The sequence below is a fragment of the Podarcis filfolensis genome (assembly GCF_964270895.1).
Source record: "Podarcis filfolensis genome assembly, chromosome: Z".
NCBI classification, from domain to species: Eukaryota; Metazoa; Chordata; class Lepidosauria; order Squamata; family Lacertidae; genus Podarcis; species Podarcis filfolensis.
Genome location: NC_139617.1, coordinates 48,248,945 through 48,266,183, shown reverse-complemented (window position 1 = coordinate 48,266,183; position 17,239 = coordinate 48,248,945). Strand labels below are relative to the sequence as shown.

Here is a 17,239-nt window from a genome sequence, read left to right as displayed (position 1 = left end):
TTACCTTAAGAATGGATAGGTTTGATCTTCTTGCAGTCCATGGGACTCTCAAGAGTCTCCTCCCGCACCATAATTCAAAAGCATCAATTCTTCGGCGATCAGCCTTCTTTATGGCATTTTAGGCTTAGTGATCTTATAAGCAATGTGCAAGGGCACTCCAGGTTTGTGTGGGCCTTTGAGCAGCAGAGTATAATTCACCCCTCTGTTGTTCTGCTGGCCCTGCTGCTCACTCTGCTCACGGTTTTTACCGTGACTCACACTTACTAAGTTTTGGGAGAAAGTTCTGGACTATATGAGCAAGATTCTATGGGGGGAAATAGGATTTTCAGAGGTAAATATGCTCTTGGACTAAGGTTACCAGATGTCCCTGTTTCCCGAGGACAGTCCCCGGATTTACAAATCAGTTCCCATATAAAAAGGGATGTGGGTGGCGCTGTGGGTTAACCACAGAGCTTAGGACTTGCTGATCAGAAGGTTGGAAGTTCGAATCCCTGCGACGGGGTAAGCTCCCGTTGCTCGGTCCCTGCTCCTGCCAACCCAGCAGTTTGAAAGCACGTCAAAGTGCAAGTTGATAAATAGGTAGCGCTCTGGTGGGAAGGTAAACGGTGTTTCCGTGCACTGCTCTGGTTCACCAGAAGCGGCTTAGTCATGCTGGCCACATGACCCGGAAGCTGTACGCTGGCTCCCTCGGCCAATAAAGCGAGATGAGCATCACAACCCCAGAGTTGGCCACGATTGGACCTAATGATCAGGGGTCCCTTTACCTTTACCTTTTACCCCATATAAAATCCTATCATTCCTACTTGAAGTTGAAAAGTGTCCCCTGATTCATTGAAAAAAATCTGGTAACCTTATCTTGGACTATACAGTATACCCATTGTATGGAAACTGACAACAGGACAGTGAAAATGGATTCCACGTGCCCTAATGGCAGCCAAGAGACTGGTATTGATGAACAGGGAGAATAGGGATCCATTTCCCCTTAATCAATATCTTGAAAACATGACAACATTGGCAACATATGAACTGACAGCTTATAGACACACTTTCTTTGGATAAATACAATATTTGGAATTAGTTTACACAGAGTGCATTAGATTATTGACCATTATATATGTGGATTGGGATAATAAGAATATTAATGTATGGCAATGTAGCAATATTTCTCACCCACTCTATCATTTTATAAATGATTCCCCCCCCCCCAATAAAATCGGCTGCTCCTGTTCATCCTGCTGCCGAAGGCAACTGCCCCACTTTGCCCCATGATCAAAATCTTTGATGGATCAAAAACATTCAGTATCATTAACAGGCATCAAGTTTTGGGCCACCAGCCTAAGTGTGAAATACCTGAAGAAGTGTATCTGAAGAAGTGTGCATGCACACGAAAACTCATACCAATAACTAACTTAGTTGGTCTCTAAGGTGCTACTGGAAGGAATTTTTTAATTTAATTTTATTTATTTATTTATTTATTTATTTATTTTTAATTTAATTTTTTTATTTAATTTTTTAAATTTAATTTTATTATTTATTTATTTATTTATTTTTTATTTTTTTATTTTTTTATTTAATTTTATTTATTTTGTAACTGTGAACTACCTGTATCAGGAGGACTCATGGTGTCTTTGCTGCCCACTTTACCGTTTCAAGTTTTGCCAGCTCAACATGGTCCTAGGCAGAGGATGGGCTCCAGCTCCTTTGCTTCTGGTTCAGAACACCCTTGCGAATTATTCAAAGCAGGGGGAGCAGGGAGGCTTATCCCCCCCCCCCCCCGCGGCCTGCACTTTGGCAACAGCTGCAGTGCCACCTGCTGGCCACGCTGGGTCATTTCCTTTCTTTATTAGGAAGACTACAGTTGGGAGAGTAAAAATCCATTTGTGGATGCACCCTGTACATGAATCATTACATGACCATCCCACCCTTCCTCAAAGGAGTCCAAGGCAGAGTGCATACCGACCCCCCCCCCTTTTAATCCTCCTAACAACCCTTGGAATAGGTTAGGCTCACAGGTAGTGATGGAGTCCTGCAAAGAGCTTTATGGCCAAGTGAACCAGGGTCTTCCTAGTTTGGCCATCTAGAAGAAGAAGAAGAAGAGTGTGGATTTGATATCCGGCTTTATCACTACCCAAAGGAGTCTCAAAGTGGCTCACAATCTTCCCTCCCTTCCTCCCCCACAACAAACACTCTGTGAGGTGAGTGGGGCTGAGAGACTTCAGAGAAGTGTGACTGGCCCAAGGTCACCCAGCAGCTGCATGCGGAGGAGCGGAGACGCGAACCCGGTTCCCCAGATTACGAGACTACCGCTCTTAACCACTACACCACGCTGGCTTTCCTAGGGCATCACTCTGGCTTTTCTCTTCCTTGCCTCATATTCCCACGCCCCAATGTGGTGCAGTGGTTAGAGTCAGACTAAGACCTGGAAGAGGACAGTGTTCAAATCCCCGCTCACCGTGACCTGCTCACTGGGCGTGACCCAGGGCTGGTTGCTGCCTCTCTCAGCCTAACCTGCCTTTTAGGGTTGTTGTTGGGGGGGCGGGTTAGATGGGGGGGGAGGAAGAACCATGTCAGCCACCTTGAGCTCCTTGAAGGAAAAGGATATAAATGCAATCAATAACAATAATAAATTTATTTTACCATAAAACAGGATAAAAATATTTTAAACAAACAAAGTACCCAAAATTCTTGTCCATCAGCTTGTGAACCAAGCTGTTCAGGCGCAGCTGCGAAAAGTGTCCACGTGATTAGCATGCCTGCAGTATTTGAGATTTGATTGCATTTTGAAGCCTGAGGCTTTGAATAGCTGTAAAACAGGGCTTGCAGTTCAGCTGTCCGCTGGGTTTATATGAATATTCTGATGAAATGTCATGGGGTTGTCTTTCTGCCTTTCACAGGATAGATAAAGGGCATTGAAATGTTTTCCCCACCCCCCATTTTTTTAGAAAATAGAAGATGAAAGTTGTGGAGTAACTAAGAATTGCGAGCACACACACAGACACAAAGAGTGACTTGGAACAGCTACTATCTCCTAGCTTAAACGTCCCCATAGGGTTGTTGTGGGGATAAAAGGAGGGGGAGGAACCCTCAGAGAAAGGGCATGGCTATGTATATAGTACTGTTACAGTGCACATTTCCACCCACTTTCTAGGTGTACAGCGAAAACAATGGAGTTGATTCGGTGAGCTTAGGATTGACTTGATAGCATGTTCTTTTGACTGCTGATAAACTACTGCACTGTTTTAAAACAATTTGTAGACTCAGAAATTTTAATCTGCTGTGTGAGTGCTCTTATGGTAATTTCATTTGTTGCCTTTATATTATTTTATTACTTACTTACTTATACCCTGCCTTTTCCCAAAACGGGACTCTGACTGGGTCGCTGAATCACCTGGGACTCATCTCATTCCTACAGAGTCTGAGACGGTGCTCAGAATTACTGCCAAACAGAGAAATGTCTGCATCAGAGCCCATTTCCCCATCCCAAACCCCTTTAGACCCAGGGGCGCACTTGGAATATACAACAAAATGCCAATTTCCCCAAAGGAATACTGGCAAAACTCAGAGCCTGATATCTACAAAAGCAAGCAAAATCACTTACGAGCCCTTAACCTGTTGAATAGTGGGTAGACATAGCAGACGACGCAGCGATTTCTCCAAAGCAGCTCTTTATTTGTAAGCTGGAACAGAACTGAACAGCAAACAGCTCAGCTGGCCTGCTTTTATAGGCAGCCGGCTGTCAACATTGTAGCAACAATAACCCAGGGTTTCCTGCCTATAGTAACTGACGTGGACCTGAGTGAAAACTATCTACATGATACTCCTGGTGGCCAGGGTGAGAACTTCAATACATAACACCCCTCCCCACCGAGATAAGGCATTAGTTACAATCATAGTGGTTCCATTACATACAGCAATACGCTTATTGGTTTCAGTAAGGCACATAAGCATATTAATTGACCCTATTCACCATACAGCTTTACATGTGCAGTTTGTCCAGTGAACATAGTCTCTTAAATACACTGGGCGCTTGGAAACCCTGCTGAATCGCCGAGGGCCAAGTACCAGAGTCCGGGTGACCTTCCGATTCTGGCTGCGACCAAATGTGGCATTGAGCCTGAGTTCCCTGGCTCCTCTGCTGTCGAAGGAACCGCTGCGAGCGGACTCGGCGGCCGGTCAGGCACGGCGGTGGTCTGAGTCTCTGGAGAGCCAGGCAGACCCACTGAAATGGCTCGGCTCGGCTCCATGCCCTCAGTTTGTGAGGAAGATGTAGGTGGAGCCTCACCTTCCATTAACGACTGCTCCGGAGCTGGGGCCACAGTTGGGGGCACAGGGGTAGTGTGACACGGGCTGCTGGCCTTGTGGATCTCCTGGGTGGAGCATTTGGAAGCTTCCGAGGCCACGGCCTCCTCAATGGCTTTTTGCAGCGTGAGGTCTGGCTTGGTGAGGAGATGCCGTTGCAGACCGATGTCCCGGACCCCGCAGACGATTCAATCCATCAGGGCATCATCTAAGTCTCGGAACTCGCAGTGCATTGCAGCCTGTCGGAGGGCGGCGGTGTAGTTGTTAATTGACTCCCCCTCTGCCTGGTTCCGGTGGTAGAACGCATGGCGGGCAGCAATCTTGGACGGCTTTGGCGCGTAGTGGTTGCGGAGCTTCTCTTGAATGGTGTCCCATGGTGTTGCCTGGACTGCTTCAGGCGCAACCAATGCTCGGGCCGTCTCAAACACCTCAGGTCCACAGAGGCTGAGGAATAGGCCCCGCTTATGCTCCTGTGATACTTCCATCAGCTTGTTGGCTTGGAGGTAGCAGTTGAACCGAGCGAGGTAGGAGTCCCATGATTCAGAGGCTGGGGCAAATGGCGGTAGAGGCACGAGTGAAGCCATGGTTCCGATGCCGGTGTAGAGGGCAATGGATGGAACACTGTGCTCTAGCCAGAACAGTCAGCTCTGAATTGGTTCTGTTCAGTGATTTCGCTCAGTGTTTCAGCTCCATGATTCAGCTCAGCTCAGAGGGTGGCCGCATCTGGCTGTGCTCTGATGTCCATCGATCCCACCTTCGTCGCCAGTGTTGAATAGTGAGTAGACATAGCAGACGACACAGCGATTTCTCCAAAGCAGCTCTTTATTTGTAAGCTGGAACAGAACTGAACAGCAAACCAGTGGCGTAGCGTGGGGGGTGCCAGGGGTGCCGGCCGCACCGGGCGCAACATCTGGGGGGGCGCGAGTCCAGAGGGAAAGGACAAGTTCCTTCCTCCGCCGGGCTCCCCGACGCCACCGCCAGCCTTGTGCCCTAGCGCGCGCGCGCGCCCCCCCCCCGCCGCCGCTGCAGCTGCGCTCCACTCACTGCTCGCAGGAGGAGGAGCCGCTGCACCAGCACCGACGCCGCCACCGACGCCTGGCCAGGCACGGGCAGCCTCCGCACCTCGCCGCCGCCGCCGCCATCCCCTCGGCCCAGCCACAGCTGCTTCTGCTGACTGGAAGGGAGGAGAGCTCCGAGGGGCCTCGACGCGCCCTGCCCTCCCCAAAACCCTCCGAGAGGAAGCCGGTGGGCGGGTGAGGGTCTCCCAGCGGAAGGGGGCGCCGCTGGCTCCGGCTCTCAGCGCAAGTCTCAGCCGCGGGGGGGGGGGGGGGCGAGGACGGAGCGCGGCTGGAAGCCCCCGGACCCGGCTGGGAGGAGGAGAGGCGCTCGCCAAGCCCGGATCTGGAGCGCCTCGGAGCGCGGGCTCCACATACAGCCCAAGGAGAGGAGGGGGCGGGGAGGCGCCCGAGGGGAGGGGGCTTCGGCTGCCTCGGCCCGCGGGGGCTCCGCAAATAATAAATTTAATAAATTCCTGCTGAGCCTTTGGGGGGGTCCTTGGCTCCTTTGCTCGCCCCCAGCCCCAGTGGCGTAGCGTGGGGAGGTGCAGGGGGGGGCGGCCGCACCGGCCGCACCATCTGGGGGGCGCGCTCGCATTCGAGTGCTAAAATCCATGGGTTAGGGGGCGCAAATTACTTGCCTTGCCCCGGGTGCTGACAACCCACGCTACGCCACTGCAGCAAACAGCTCAGCTGGCTTGCTTTTATAGGCAGCCGGCTGTCAACATTGTAGCAACAACAACCCAGGGTTTCCCGCCTAAAGTAACTGATGTGGACCTGAGTGAAAACTATCTACACAATACTCCTAGTGGCCAGGGTGAGAACTGCAATACATAACGTAACCCAGACACCAAAAGGAGACAAAGCCTCCCCAAGCAAAAACCTAGTAGGACCTAAGGCATTCTGTAAAAAGTTTCAGTTTACTTTTCTTGCTAGTCCAGACAAGGCAGACATCTCCTCAATTTTAAATTGCAGTAGCAAAAAGCTGCATCCTCTAGCTTGTACATTTTTGCAAGAGCTGCTTCCTCTTTGCATACCCACCAACATTTTTCCGCTGAAAATAGGGATGTCCTATTTATTCTTATTCTTACTCTTATTACAGTGGTACCTTGAGTCTCAAAACGCCTTGGTACTCAAACAACTTGGAACCCAAACACTGCAAACCCGGAATTAAGTGTTCCTGTTTGAGAACTGTTTTCGGAAGCCAAACGTGCTCTGTTTTGAGTGTTACACTTCCGATTTGAGTGCCACACTTCCGTTTTGAGTGTTATGCTGAGGTCTGTCTGTTTTTGCTATTTATTTTGTGTTTGTGTTTTTGTGACGCTTTTTGTTTTGTTTTTGTGACTTTGTGGAACCCAGTTCAGCTACTGATTGATTGATTGTGTGACTGCAGTAAATGGTTTATTGCTTTCATTTTATGGATCAATGGTCTCATGAGATAGTAAAATTCATGTTAAATTGCTGTTTTAGGGGATGTTTTTAAATAATAATAATAATAATAATAATAATAATAATAATAATAATTTATTATTTATACTCTGCCCATCTGGCTGGGCTTCCCCAGCCGCTCTGGGCGGCTTCCAAAAGAATATTAAAATACATCAAACATTAAAAGCTTCCCTAAACAGGGCTGCCTTCAGATGTTTTCTAAAAGCCTGGTAGTTGTTGTTCTCTTTGACATCTGGTGGGAGGGTGTTCCACAGGGAAGGTGCCACTACCGAGAAGGCCCTCTGCCTGGTTCCCTGTAACTTGGCTTCTCGCAGTGAGGGAACCGCCAGAAGGCCCTCGGAGCTGGACCTCAGTGTTCGGGTAGAATGATGGGGGTGGAGATGCTCCTTCAGATATACTGGACCAAGGTCGTTTAAAAGTCTGGAATGGCTTAATCCATTTTGCATTACTTTCTATGGGAAAGCGCGCATTGATTTTGGAACCCTTTGGTTTTGGAACGTACTTCCAGAATGGATTAAGTTTGAGAAGCAAGGTACCACTGTAGTATTATTATTATTATTATTATTATTATTATTATTATTATTATTATTATTAGACTACTGCAACACGCTCTATGTGGGGCTACCTTTGAAGGTGACCCAGAAACTGCAATTAATCCAGAATGCGGCAGCTAGACTGTTGACTGGGAGCGGCCGCCGAGACCACATAACACCGGTCTTGAAAGACCTACATTGGCTCCCAGTACATTTCCAAGCATAATTCAAAGTGTTGGTGCTGACCTTTAAAGCCCTAAACGGCCTCGGTCCAGTATACCTGAAGGAGCGTCTCCACCCCCATCATTCTGCCCGGACACTGAGATCCAGCACCGAGGGCCTTCTGGCGGTTCCCTCCCTGCGAGAAGTGAGGTTACAGGGAACCAGACAGAGGGCCTTCTCGGTAGTGGCACCCACCCTGTGGAACACCCTCCCTTCAGATGTCAAGGAAATAAGCAGCTATCTTATCTTTAAAAGACATCTGAAGGCACCCCTGTTTAGGGACGATTTTAATATTTAAAGCTGTATTGTTTTTAACACTCGATTGGGAGCCGCCCAGAGTGGCTGGGGAAACTCAGGGTATAACTAATAAATTATTATTATAATTAATATATATTATTATTATTACCCCACTCATCTGACTGGGTTGTCCCAGCCACTCTGGGCAGCTTCAAGCATATATAAAAACATAATAAAAAATTAAACGTATTTAAAAACAACAACACAACTTCCCTATACAGGGCTGCCTTGAGATGTCTTCTAAAGGTTGTATAGTTATATCCTTGGCTCAGGAGTCACATAACTCCATACCCTCCAACATTTCTCTGATGGAAATAGGGACATCGTAAAGAAAAGTGGGACGTTTCAGGATCAAATCAGAAACTGGGACAGCTTTTGTAAACCCAGCACTGTCCCTGGAAAATAGGGACACTTGAAGGGTCTGTTTTGCACATAGGGGTCCAGCCTTAACAAACTCTATGGTCAGAGGCAGCGATGCTTCCAAGTGCTGGAAACCGCAGGAGAGGAGAGTGTGGTTGTGCATGGGCCCTGCTTGAGGGTTTCCCGTTGGGGTATCTGGTTGGCCACTGTGGCAAGAACAGGGTGCCGGACTAGATGGGCCCATTTGGCCTGATCCGGACTCAGGGAGTTTTTAGTTCCCTGCAGCTACCTGTTGTCTAGGGCGCAGGAAGCTGCCTTATCGGTTAAGTATACCTGAAGGAGCGTCTCCACCCCCATCGTTCTGCCTGGACACTGAGGTCCAGCGCCGAGGGCCTTCTGGTGGTTCCCTCATTGCGAGAAGCCAAGTTACAGGGAACCAGAGAGAGGGCCTTCTTGATAGTGGCGCCCGCCCTGTGGAACGCCCTCCCACCAGATGTCAAAGAGAAGAAGAACTACCAGACTTTTAGAAGACATCTAAAGGCAGCCCTGTTTAGGGAAGCTTTTAATGTTTGATGCATTACTGTATTTTAATATTTTGTTGGAAGCTGCCCAGAGTGGCTGGGGAAGCCCAGCCAGATGGGCAGGGTATAAATAATAAATTATTATTATTATTATTATTATTATTATACAAGACGAAACCATTAGTCCAACTTGCCTAGTATTGTTTAGTCGTTTAGTTGTGTCCGACTCTTCATGACCCCATGGACCAGAGCGCACCAGGCACTCCTGTCTTCCACTGCTTCCCGCAGTTTGGTCAAACTCAGTATTGGCTCACACCAATGTGGAACTCTTAAGAAACTGCTGCTATAAAATGCCCAGTTCACAGGTAATAATTGGCAGTGCTGCAAACAGACTACACCTCCCTAAATAGAACACAAGGCGGAAAAAGCAGGCAGTGCTCCCCCAAAACTTGCAACTTCTTCAATCATCCAAAAACCCCCGAAATACTCCCCAAAAATGAATACATCTTTAAAATATAACAAATTGGGACAGAGGTACTTGAGGGTGCTGTACTTTGGGGGTCCCAGGTTCACACTGACTCGATGGGGTCTGAGATGGATGTTTCTCTCAGCTGTAGAGATTGAAAGGTGTTGACCCCAGGGCCTTCTGCATGTGGAGCAGGTGCTGCAGCCCTCTCCCTGCTTCTGATAGGTGTTGTCTGCCTTTGCTGCAGAGCATTATGGGGTCTCAGGAAAAGCCACAGAGGCCTATTCTTGCCTGTTTTTTGGTTAGCCTGACTGACGCCATTTTGCTTCTGTAAAAAAACAACACCACACTGCCTGCTTTAGAATTTAGGAGGATGAGCCATAAAACACGTGAAGACCAGATAATGTTTCTAGGAGATTTTCAGGAAAACCTCCCTATGTCTGGACACTGTCCCTTTCAAGGCAGAGTGTCCTGTTTCAATCAGCCTAACGAACCCGAACCTCATAAGGGGGGAAATGAGGGGGGGGGGGGAGAAAAGGCTTATAAAGAAAGTAGATTTTTTTCCCTCAGTGCGGCATTTTCCATTCCTTTCTTTGGAACATGTTTGTGTTGGGATACTGCCGGGAAGAGGGGGCATAGGCAGGCCCCCAGCTGGCTCCAGCCACCGGCCGGCAGCCATTTTCCCTTGGAACAGCATCAATCAGCGACATGAGCCTCAGATACATTTCGAGACCTGTGCACGCTCTGTCAGCAGAGTGTGTAAATCTTCTCACAGCAGAAGAGGCGGACAGAGAAATGTGTAAGCATAATGTAAGCATTTTATTCAGCATAGTTCAGGAACAGAGGAAAACATGTCTGCTTCCCTTCGTCTCCAGCAAAACAGCAGTAACACAAAAGCTATATACAATCAAAAGTTCCCAGCAGACTGTGCTGGAAGTAAACAGGCATGTGACTCACAACAGCCATGCCTATACCCTTTTAAGGTGGAACGGAACAATATCCGAACAGTTTGCCCCCTCTTTTACTCAGCTGAATAAAAAAAGGTTTATTGGATCTCTTTTAAGGTGGAACGGAACAATATCCGAACAGTTTGCCCTCTCTTTTGCTCAGCTGAATAAAAAAAGGTTTATTGGATCTCCCTTGTTTTTGGCTCTTACTGACTTTATGCATCAACGACAGCTCAGGTCTGAATAGCGAACCCAACAGTACCTTGGCTTTTCATCCAGACTTGGGACGTTTCCTTGTGACATCAGTCTGAAACATTTGTCGCCCTCCCCTGGGATTGTGACACAGACACAGCTCTGCCCACGGTCATTGGTGGTCAGGATCTGCCCATGCGATGCCCACCCAGTCAGAAGGCCACACAGAGCCAGCAGGGCAAGGAACTGAAGATGTCCTCCTCACACAGGAAAGGGTGGTGAATGGGACTTGGAGGGCCAAACAGGAGGAGAGGAGACCAGTCTAGGAGGAAGGAAAGGGCTGTTCCTCAGTCCCAGCCCAGTAGATATATATAAGCAGCAGTTTCCACAGAGTCATGAGGTCGTGTGCCATGGAACAGAGGAAGCTGCCTTATGCTAGGTCAGACAATTGGCCCATCTAGCTCAATACTGGCTACACTGGCTGGCAGCAATGGCTCACCAGGATTTCAGGCAAGGAATTATTTCCAGGCTTGCCTGGGCATCTTAGATAAGAGACAGTTCCTAGCATCAGCCCTCTAAGAACGTACTTAAAGATGCACCAAAAATACTGATTTTGTCCAATAAAAATTATTTATTATTCTGATGAAATGGACTGTGATCGATGAAAGCTTATACCATAATAAATCTGCAAGTTTTTAAGGAGACACAAGACTCGGTTGCTTTTGCTGAAAAGCCTAACGCAGCTAATCCCCTGGAAATTATTGTTTTATTTCTCTTCTCCCTCCCTCCCCTGGCTAAGCATATACTGGATATTGATCAGGCATGGTGGGAAGATAGATCAACAAGACCAACGAACTATTTATTAATTGGACTTGGTTATCAGAAAAGGTATCTGCAGCATGACCCATAAATTTTAATTATTTTTTAGTTTAATCATTTTAATTATTTTTATTTGGGGTGCTTAACAAGAGTCCATTTTTCTGTATACTTTTCACAGTTTGAAGGAAATAGAATTATTTTTCACATTTTCATTGTCCCAACTGAACTCAGTAGGGCTTGCTCCTGAGTAAAAAGAGGCACAGGTGTGCACTGGCCAGACCCAGCGGCTGAATTTTAGGATTTTGCTAACATTCAATATTTGGGACACATCTGTTTGCATGTGAGGAGTCACCCACATCCACATTCTTAAATGAAATTATTTTAATTTGTGTCAAGGGGAAGTCTACAGTTTGGGAAACTGGAAAGAAAGAAAGAAAGAAAGAAAGAAAGAAAGAAAGAAAAGAAAATGGGAGGAGGACATCTTTATGGAAACTGAGGCAGAAATGAAGAAGAAAAGCAGGTGTTTTGAGGAGGAGCTAGCCGACCTGACTGGAAGAATCCGCGGTCAAAAATAAGAGGAATATCAAAAAGATTGGAAGAAATTTAAAGACTATTTAGCTAAATATTGTAACATAAGCAGTAGTCACTTGAAAGTATCAAATAGGCCTAGGATTAGAGTAAGAATGAACTGTAAAATACTATGGATTTAGATAATTATGAAAAGAAGATAGTAAATTGAAGGAGTTAATTTGAGTAGAAAGAGGATATCGGAGAGCTGTCACAGTGTGATTCAATGAAACTCAGTAAGGGGATTTGAAGAAGTCAGTTAACAATGATTAAATTAGGTCTTAAAGTAATAGGTGTTTATATGTTTGTTTTTATTTCTTTTTTTAGTATTGTAATTTTTTCCTGTGTTATATTTGTTACAAATTTGGAAAATCAATAAAAAAAAATTGGGGGGGAAAGAAAAATGAGAAAGAGGAAAGAAAAAACTTGAGGGAAACTGGGGAAGAAATTTAAAAAAAATGAATGAAACTGAAGTGGAAGCAAACTTAAGGGAAGCTTAAAGCAGAGGGGGGGGGAAAGACATAGGAAAACTGAGGCAGAAAAAACACATGGGGAAACTGAGGCAGAAAGAAAAAAAGTTGAATGCGCGTCGAGGTAAACTGAGGCGGAAACAAATGGAAGAGGAGGTGATGGGGAATTGAGCTGACTAATAATATTTAATACAGGCAGGTGCTTTAAGGGGAAAAGGTGGAGGCTGCGCTTGAGGGCGCGCTTGAGGGCGCGGAGGCTCTTCGGTTGCGCGCACGTCGCCGCAACAAAGCCACAAAGAAGGCTCCCACGGGGAGCATGCTCAGTTTCCCCAGTGCCGGCAACGGAGGAGGAGCGAGCAGCCGAAGACGCCGCCACCGCCGCCAGCCTGAGGATGGAGATGCCGGTGGGAGACGCAGACGCCGCCCCCGCGCGCGAGGAGAGGAAGGCGGCGGCGGAGGAGGAGGAGCAGGAGCGCAAGGGGGCGGCGGGGGGTCCGCTGCCGCCGCGGCCGGAGGGTCAGCCGGGGGGCGTGGAGGGGGCGGCAGCGGCGTTTCCAAGAAGAGCCCCTGGCACTGCGCCCTCGGCTCGGGCAGGTGCTGTGGCGCGCCTGGGCTTTGCCGGGCGCCGGGGCGCAGCGCCCAAGGAGCCGCCGCCCAGGAAGAAGAAGGGTCCCGCGGCTCCGGGGCCTCGGCCGCACCCGCGCAGGAACCCGCGACCCGTAACGGTGGACAGCTCCAAGGCGCGCACGTCGCTCCAGCCGCTCAAGCGCAGCCTCAAGCTGCTGCGTTGGAAAGAGGTAAGCGGGGAAGGGCGCGGGGAGAGGACCCAGCACCCCCATGCCTTGGCCTGGAGGGACGCCCTCTTCCCCATCGCAAGAGCAGCTCCGCAGCTGGAGCAGACCGCGGGCAGAACGGGACTCCAACTCCCATCATGCCCCGCCGTTGGCCTGGCTGGCGGGGGCTGATGGGAGTTGGAGTCTTGGCGCAGCTGGAGGGACGCAGGTTCGCCCATCCCTGAGCCGCCGCACCCAGTAGAAGCCCCCGCCCTAATTTGGGGGTGGGCAGGCCGCACGGCATGGGGATCTGGAGGGGGACCCTGATGTGCAACTCATTGCCCACAGGCACTAAGTTTGGCTCTTAGATGACTTTGGACGTATAATAATAATAATAAACTTTTATTTGTATCCTGCCCTCCCCTGCCGAAGCCGGGCTCAGAGCGGCTAACAACGGTAAAATAATACTTGGTTGGCCATTGTGAGAACAGGATACTGGGCTCAGCTCAGAGGCGGAGCTAGCTGCTCCAGCACCTGGAGCAGTGCAAGCTGGGCACCTGGGGGCGGGGCTAGCCATCCCAGGGGGGTGGAGCGATGATGTCACCCCCTCTCAGGGGTGTCCCCCCCCAGGTGAGCTGCACCCCGCTTACTCCGCCAGAGGCTAGGCTGCATGGGCATGATCCTGAAGCTGGGCTCTAATTAGTTTATTAAATTTCTACACCGCCCTTCATCCAAGGACCATAGGGCAGTTTGCAGTATAAAAACAGAAAACCCCCTACTATAATAGCAGAACCCCCACCCCACAATTTAAGAGGGCGGAGAGTAAATTAAGCTTATCCCCACAGTTGCCCCCTCCCCCGTTGTGTGTTCAGCTAACACTGACTTGGTTCATTCCATGCCATGATTTATTAAACTATGGTTTATGATCTTCTGAACACTGTGCAGCGACTTTTAACTATGGTTTGTTTGTTGCCAGCCAACCAACCAGGATCTGAAACCAGAGCTTGTTGTTAAAGTACAAACCTTGGTTTGTATTGACCGTGGCTTGGCAAACTCATAGTGTACGCCAGCCTTCACCAACAGCTGGAGGGCACTGGCTGGGCAAAGGCTGGTGTCCACGCAGCTTTGATTATTATGCATCAGCTCCCTGATTCTGAAGATACGATCTGTTTTCTTTTGTGCAGCGGCAACACAGTCTAACTTTTCTGATGTGGTTTCTCTTCTTCCCAGTAAACAAATGAACTTTGCAAGGCTCCAGGCTCTTCCTGGAACACATCTCTCTCTGCATTTAAGGGAGCCTGGCTAAATGTTTAGAACATCAGCCCCTTGCCACATGGCCAAGGATGATGGATGCAAGCAAAAGGTCTATCTATCTCATAACTCTGTTTGGGACACCATCTCCCATCTGTCCCCACCGGCATAGGAAAGTTGGGGAAGTCTAAACTGGACACGTACCAGGACCTCCTGGTGTGTGTTGCGTTTTGCAGCTCTGGGTCAATTTCACCTTGCTTTCCTCATAATGTCTAGATGAGCACAATGCTTATTGTGACATCACTGCACCGTGCAATGCCTTTGACCTCGCTGCTGGCAACCAATGAAGCAGGAATGGACCCCAGCTAAATGGTGCCTTTCTGGTTTTCATTGTGTAGCCATTGACCAGGAGTAGAGCAGAGTCCAACCCTTGCACAGGTACCCAGGAACAAACCTGGGCTGTTTCCCCCCGCTTTTTCCTGCAAACAGAGTGGAAACAATAAAAAATTGACATTCCTCAATTTGGCTAGTACTGAAGCCATTCATCATGCCGCTAATTAGTTTTATTTATTTCTTAAGAACCTATGAGGAGCCTCTGCTGGATCAGGCCACGGGGGCCCCATCTAGTCCAGTGTCCTGTTCTCACAGTGGCCAACTAGATGTCCACTGTGGGAAACCTGCAAGCAGGATGCAAACACAAGAGCCCACCGAAGATGGTGGGGCAAGCAGAAGGGTCTTCTCCGTCCCCCTCCATGAATTTGCTCCACAGAACTCATGGTGGCACAAAAGGTTATCACCCTCCTCTTTTTATCATTGGGCGAGGAGACCCAGGCCACACACTGAGCTTCATGACTGAGTGGAGACTTTGTTTTTTTTACCATAATTTTTATTGAGTTTTCCATATCAGTTTTCATTACGTAAATCCATAACTTAAAATATTGCTCAGAAAGAGCATCAACCCTCCCTCTTTCTGACTTCCACATATCTTTAACAAATCCATTGCGTTTCTATAACCACTTCTTTACCTGGTATCAATTCCCCCACCTTATGAACATGTTAATTGACTTCCTCTAGTCCCTCCCTTCTGAGTTTCCTTGTATCTGAATGTAACAGCTTTCCAATATCATCATTAAACAGCACTATTCCAATTATAATCAAATTTATTCACTTTTCTTACTGTTCTCAATCCCATTTATTTAATTAAATCCTAATTTAGTCCTAGGCCTATTTAGTACTTTCAAGTAATTTCTAATTTTTTATATTACAATATTTATTCAAATAGTCCTTAAATTTCCTCCAATCTTCTTGATGTTCCTCTTCTCTCTGGTCGTGCATTCTTCCAGTCAGGTCGGCTAGCTCCAAAAGGTCCATCATCTTCATCTGCCAATCTTCCACTGTTGGTAGTTCTTGTGTTCTCCATTTTTTAGCTACTAAAATTTGAGCAGCCGTTGTGGCTTACAAAAATAATTTAACATCTTTCTTGGGCAATTCCAAAACTGTTATTCCAAGAAGAAAGGCCTCTGGTTTCTTAATAAAGGTATATTTCAACATTTATAAATCTTCTCCCAGAAGTCTTTCACCTTGGGACAGGTCCACCACATATGAAAAAAGGTACCTTCTTTTTCTTTACATTTCCAGCAAAGATTATCACTATAGTGATAAATCTTTGCTAATTTTACAGGGGTTAAGTACCACCTATACATCATTTTCATAATATTTTCATTTAACATCGTACATGCAGTAAACTTATCCCCTTTCCTCCATACCCTCTCCCAATCCTCCAACATTTTATTATGTCCCACATCTCTTGCCCAGTCAATCATTACCGATTTAACTTGTTCGTCCTTTGTATGTCACCCCAACAGCAAGTTATACATTTTAGACATATTCTTGACTTTGGTATCTAACAACTCCGTTTCCAATTTGGTTTTATCTGTTGCAAAACCATTTCTCTTATCAATCTTCTGTAATTCATTAATTTGATAATATTGCAGCCAATTCACTTTATCTTTCATTTGTTCAAACTGTTTTAATTTAAAACCTTCCTGATCCTCTAACAATAAATCTGAGTATCTCAACCATTTATTTTCCATATTTAACTTTTTTTGGGCCTGTGCTTCCATTGGCGAAATCCATTTGGGTGTTTTTCTTACTAAGAGATCTTTATATCTGCTCCATACATTATATACCTGGTATCAATTTTTAACATTCACCCTCTTATATGTAAATTAGCTCCTTAATTGCACATTACCAAACATTTCATGTTAAACCTGCAAACATTTTCAAATGTTTACAATTTTCTTTCAAATAAAGTATAAATTTGCTCCAGTCCTTCTGAAACAGTTCATCACGCCGATTCTGGATCTTCCCTGTCAGCTTTGCCAACTGACTGAGTGGAGACTTTGATTGCACTCCAGGATTCTGTCCCCTGGGCCATGCAGGCAACGTGTTCTGGGGAGGGTCTACTTTCTGTAGAAGAGTACAGCAAAGGGGTATTTTGTTTTGTTTTGTTTTTATTTATTTATTTTCCCATTCTTTATGATCACACTTTCATCCAGGGATGTCAAATAACTTACCAAAAAAAATCATTCAGTCGAAAATCTAACAATAACATGCATCAAAATCCTCCTCCTGTTAGATATACATAACAGTATATACTTTTGTCCCTACTCACTTATCCTAATTTCTCCCCCACTTCCTCCCTCCCCTTTAAACCCTCCCCCCAAAATTGTTCTCTCTTCAGATCTTTTTTTTTAAATAAATGTTTATTAGGATTTTACAACACATAAAAATCAAACAAATACATATCAACACAAAAAACAAAAAATACACACTTAATAAAAAAAGAAAAAGAAAAAGAATCCACTTTTAAATTTCAAGGTTCTGTATCCCTCTTTCCTGACCTCCTCACATCTCCCTTTTTTGTGTTCCTCTTTATTCCGTCAAATTCAGCAAATTCTAACCCTCTTTCACATCTCGTTTATAATTGTATACTCCCACTTGTTATATCTCTAATTT

The 17,239-nt window shown here is 46.7% G+C and overlaps 1 protein-coding gene across 1 annotated transcript in view; it reads left to right on the top strand.

Annotated features, from left to right (window-relative positions):
- The first annotated feature begins 12,493 nt into the window (after positions 1-12,493).
- Positions 12,494-17,239, top strand: part of TTLL11 (tubulin tyrosine ligase like 11) — a 76,283-nt gene continuing 71,537 nt past the window's right edge. Inside the window, exon 1 of the mRNA XM_083597307.1 lies at positions 12,494-12,994. Coding sequence (XP_083453433.1) covers positions 12,590-12,994 — 405 coding nt within the window. The 5' untranslated portion in view covers positions 12,494-12,589. The remainder of the gene's footprint in view (positions 12,995-17,239) is intronic.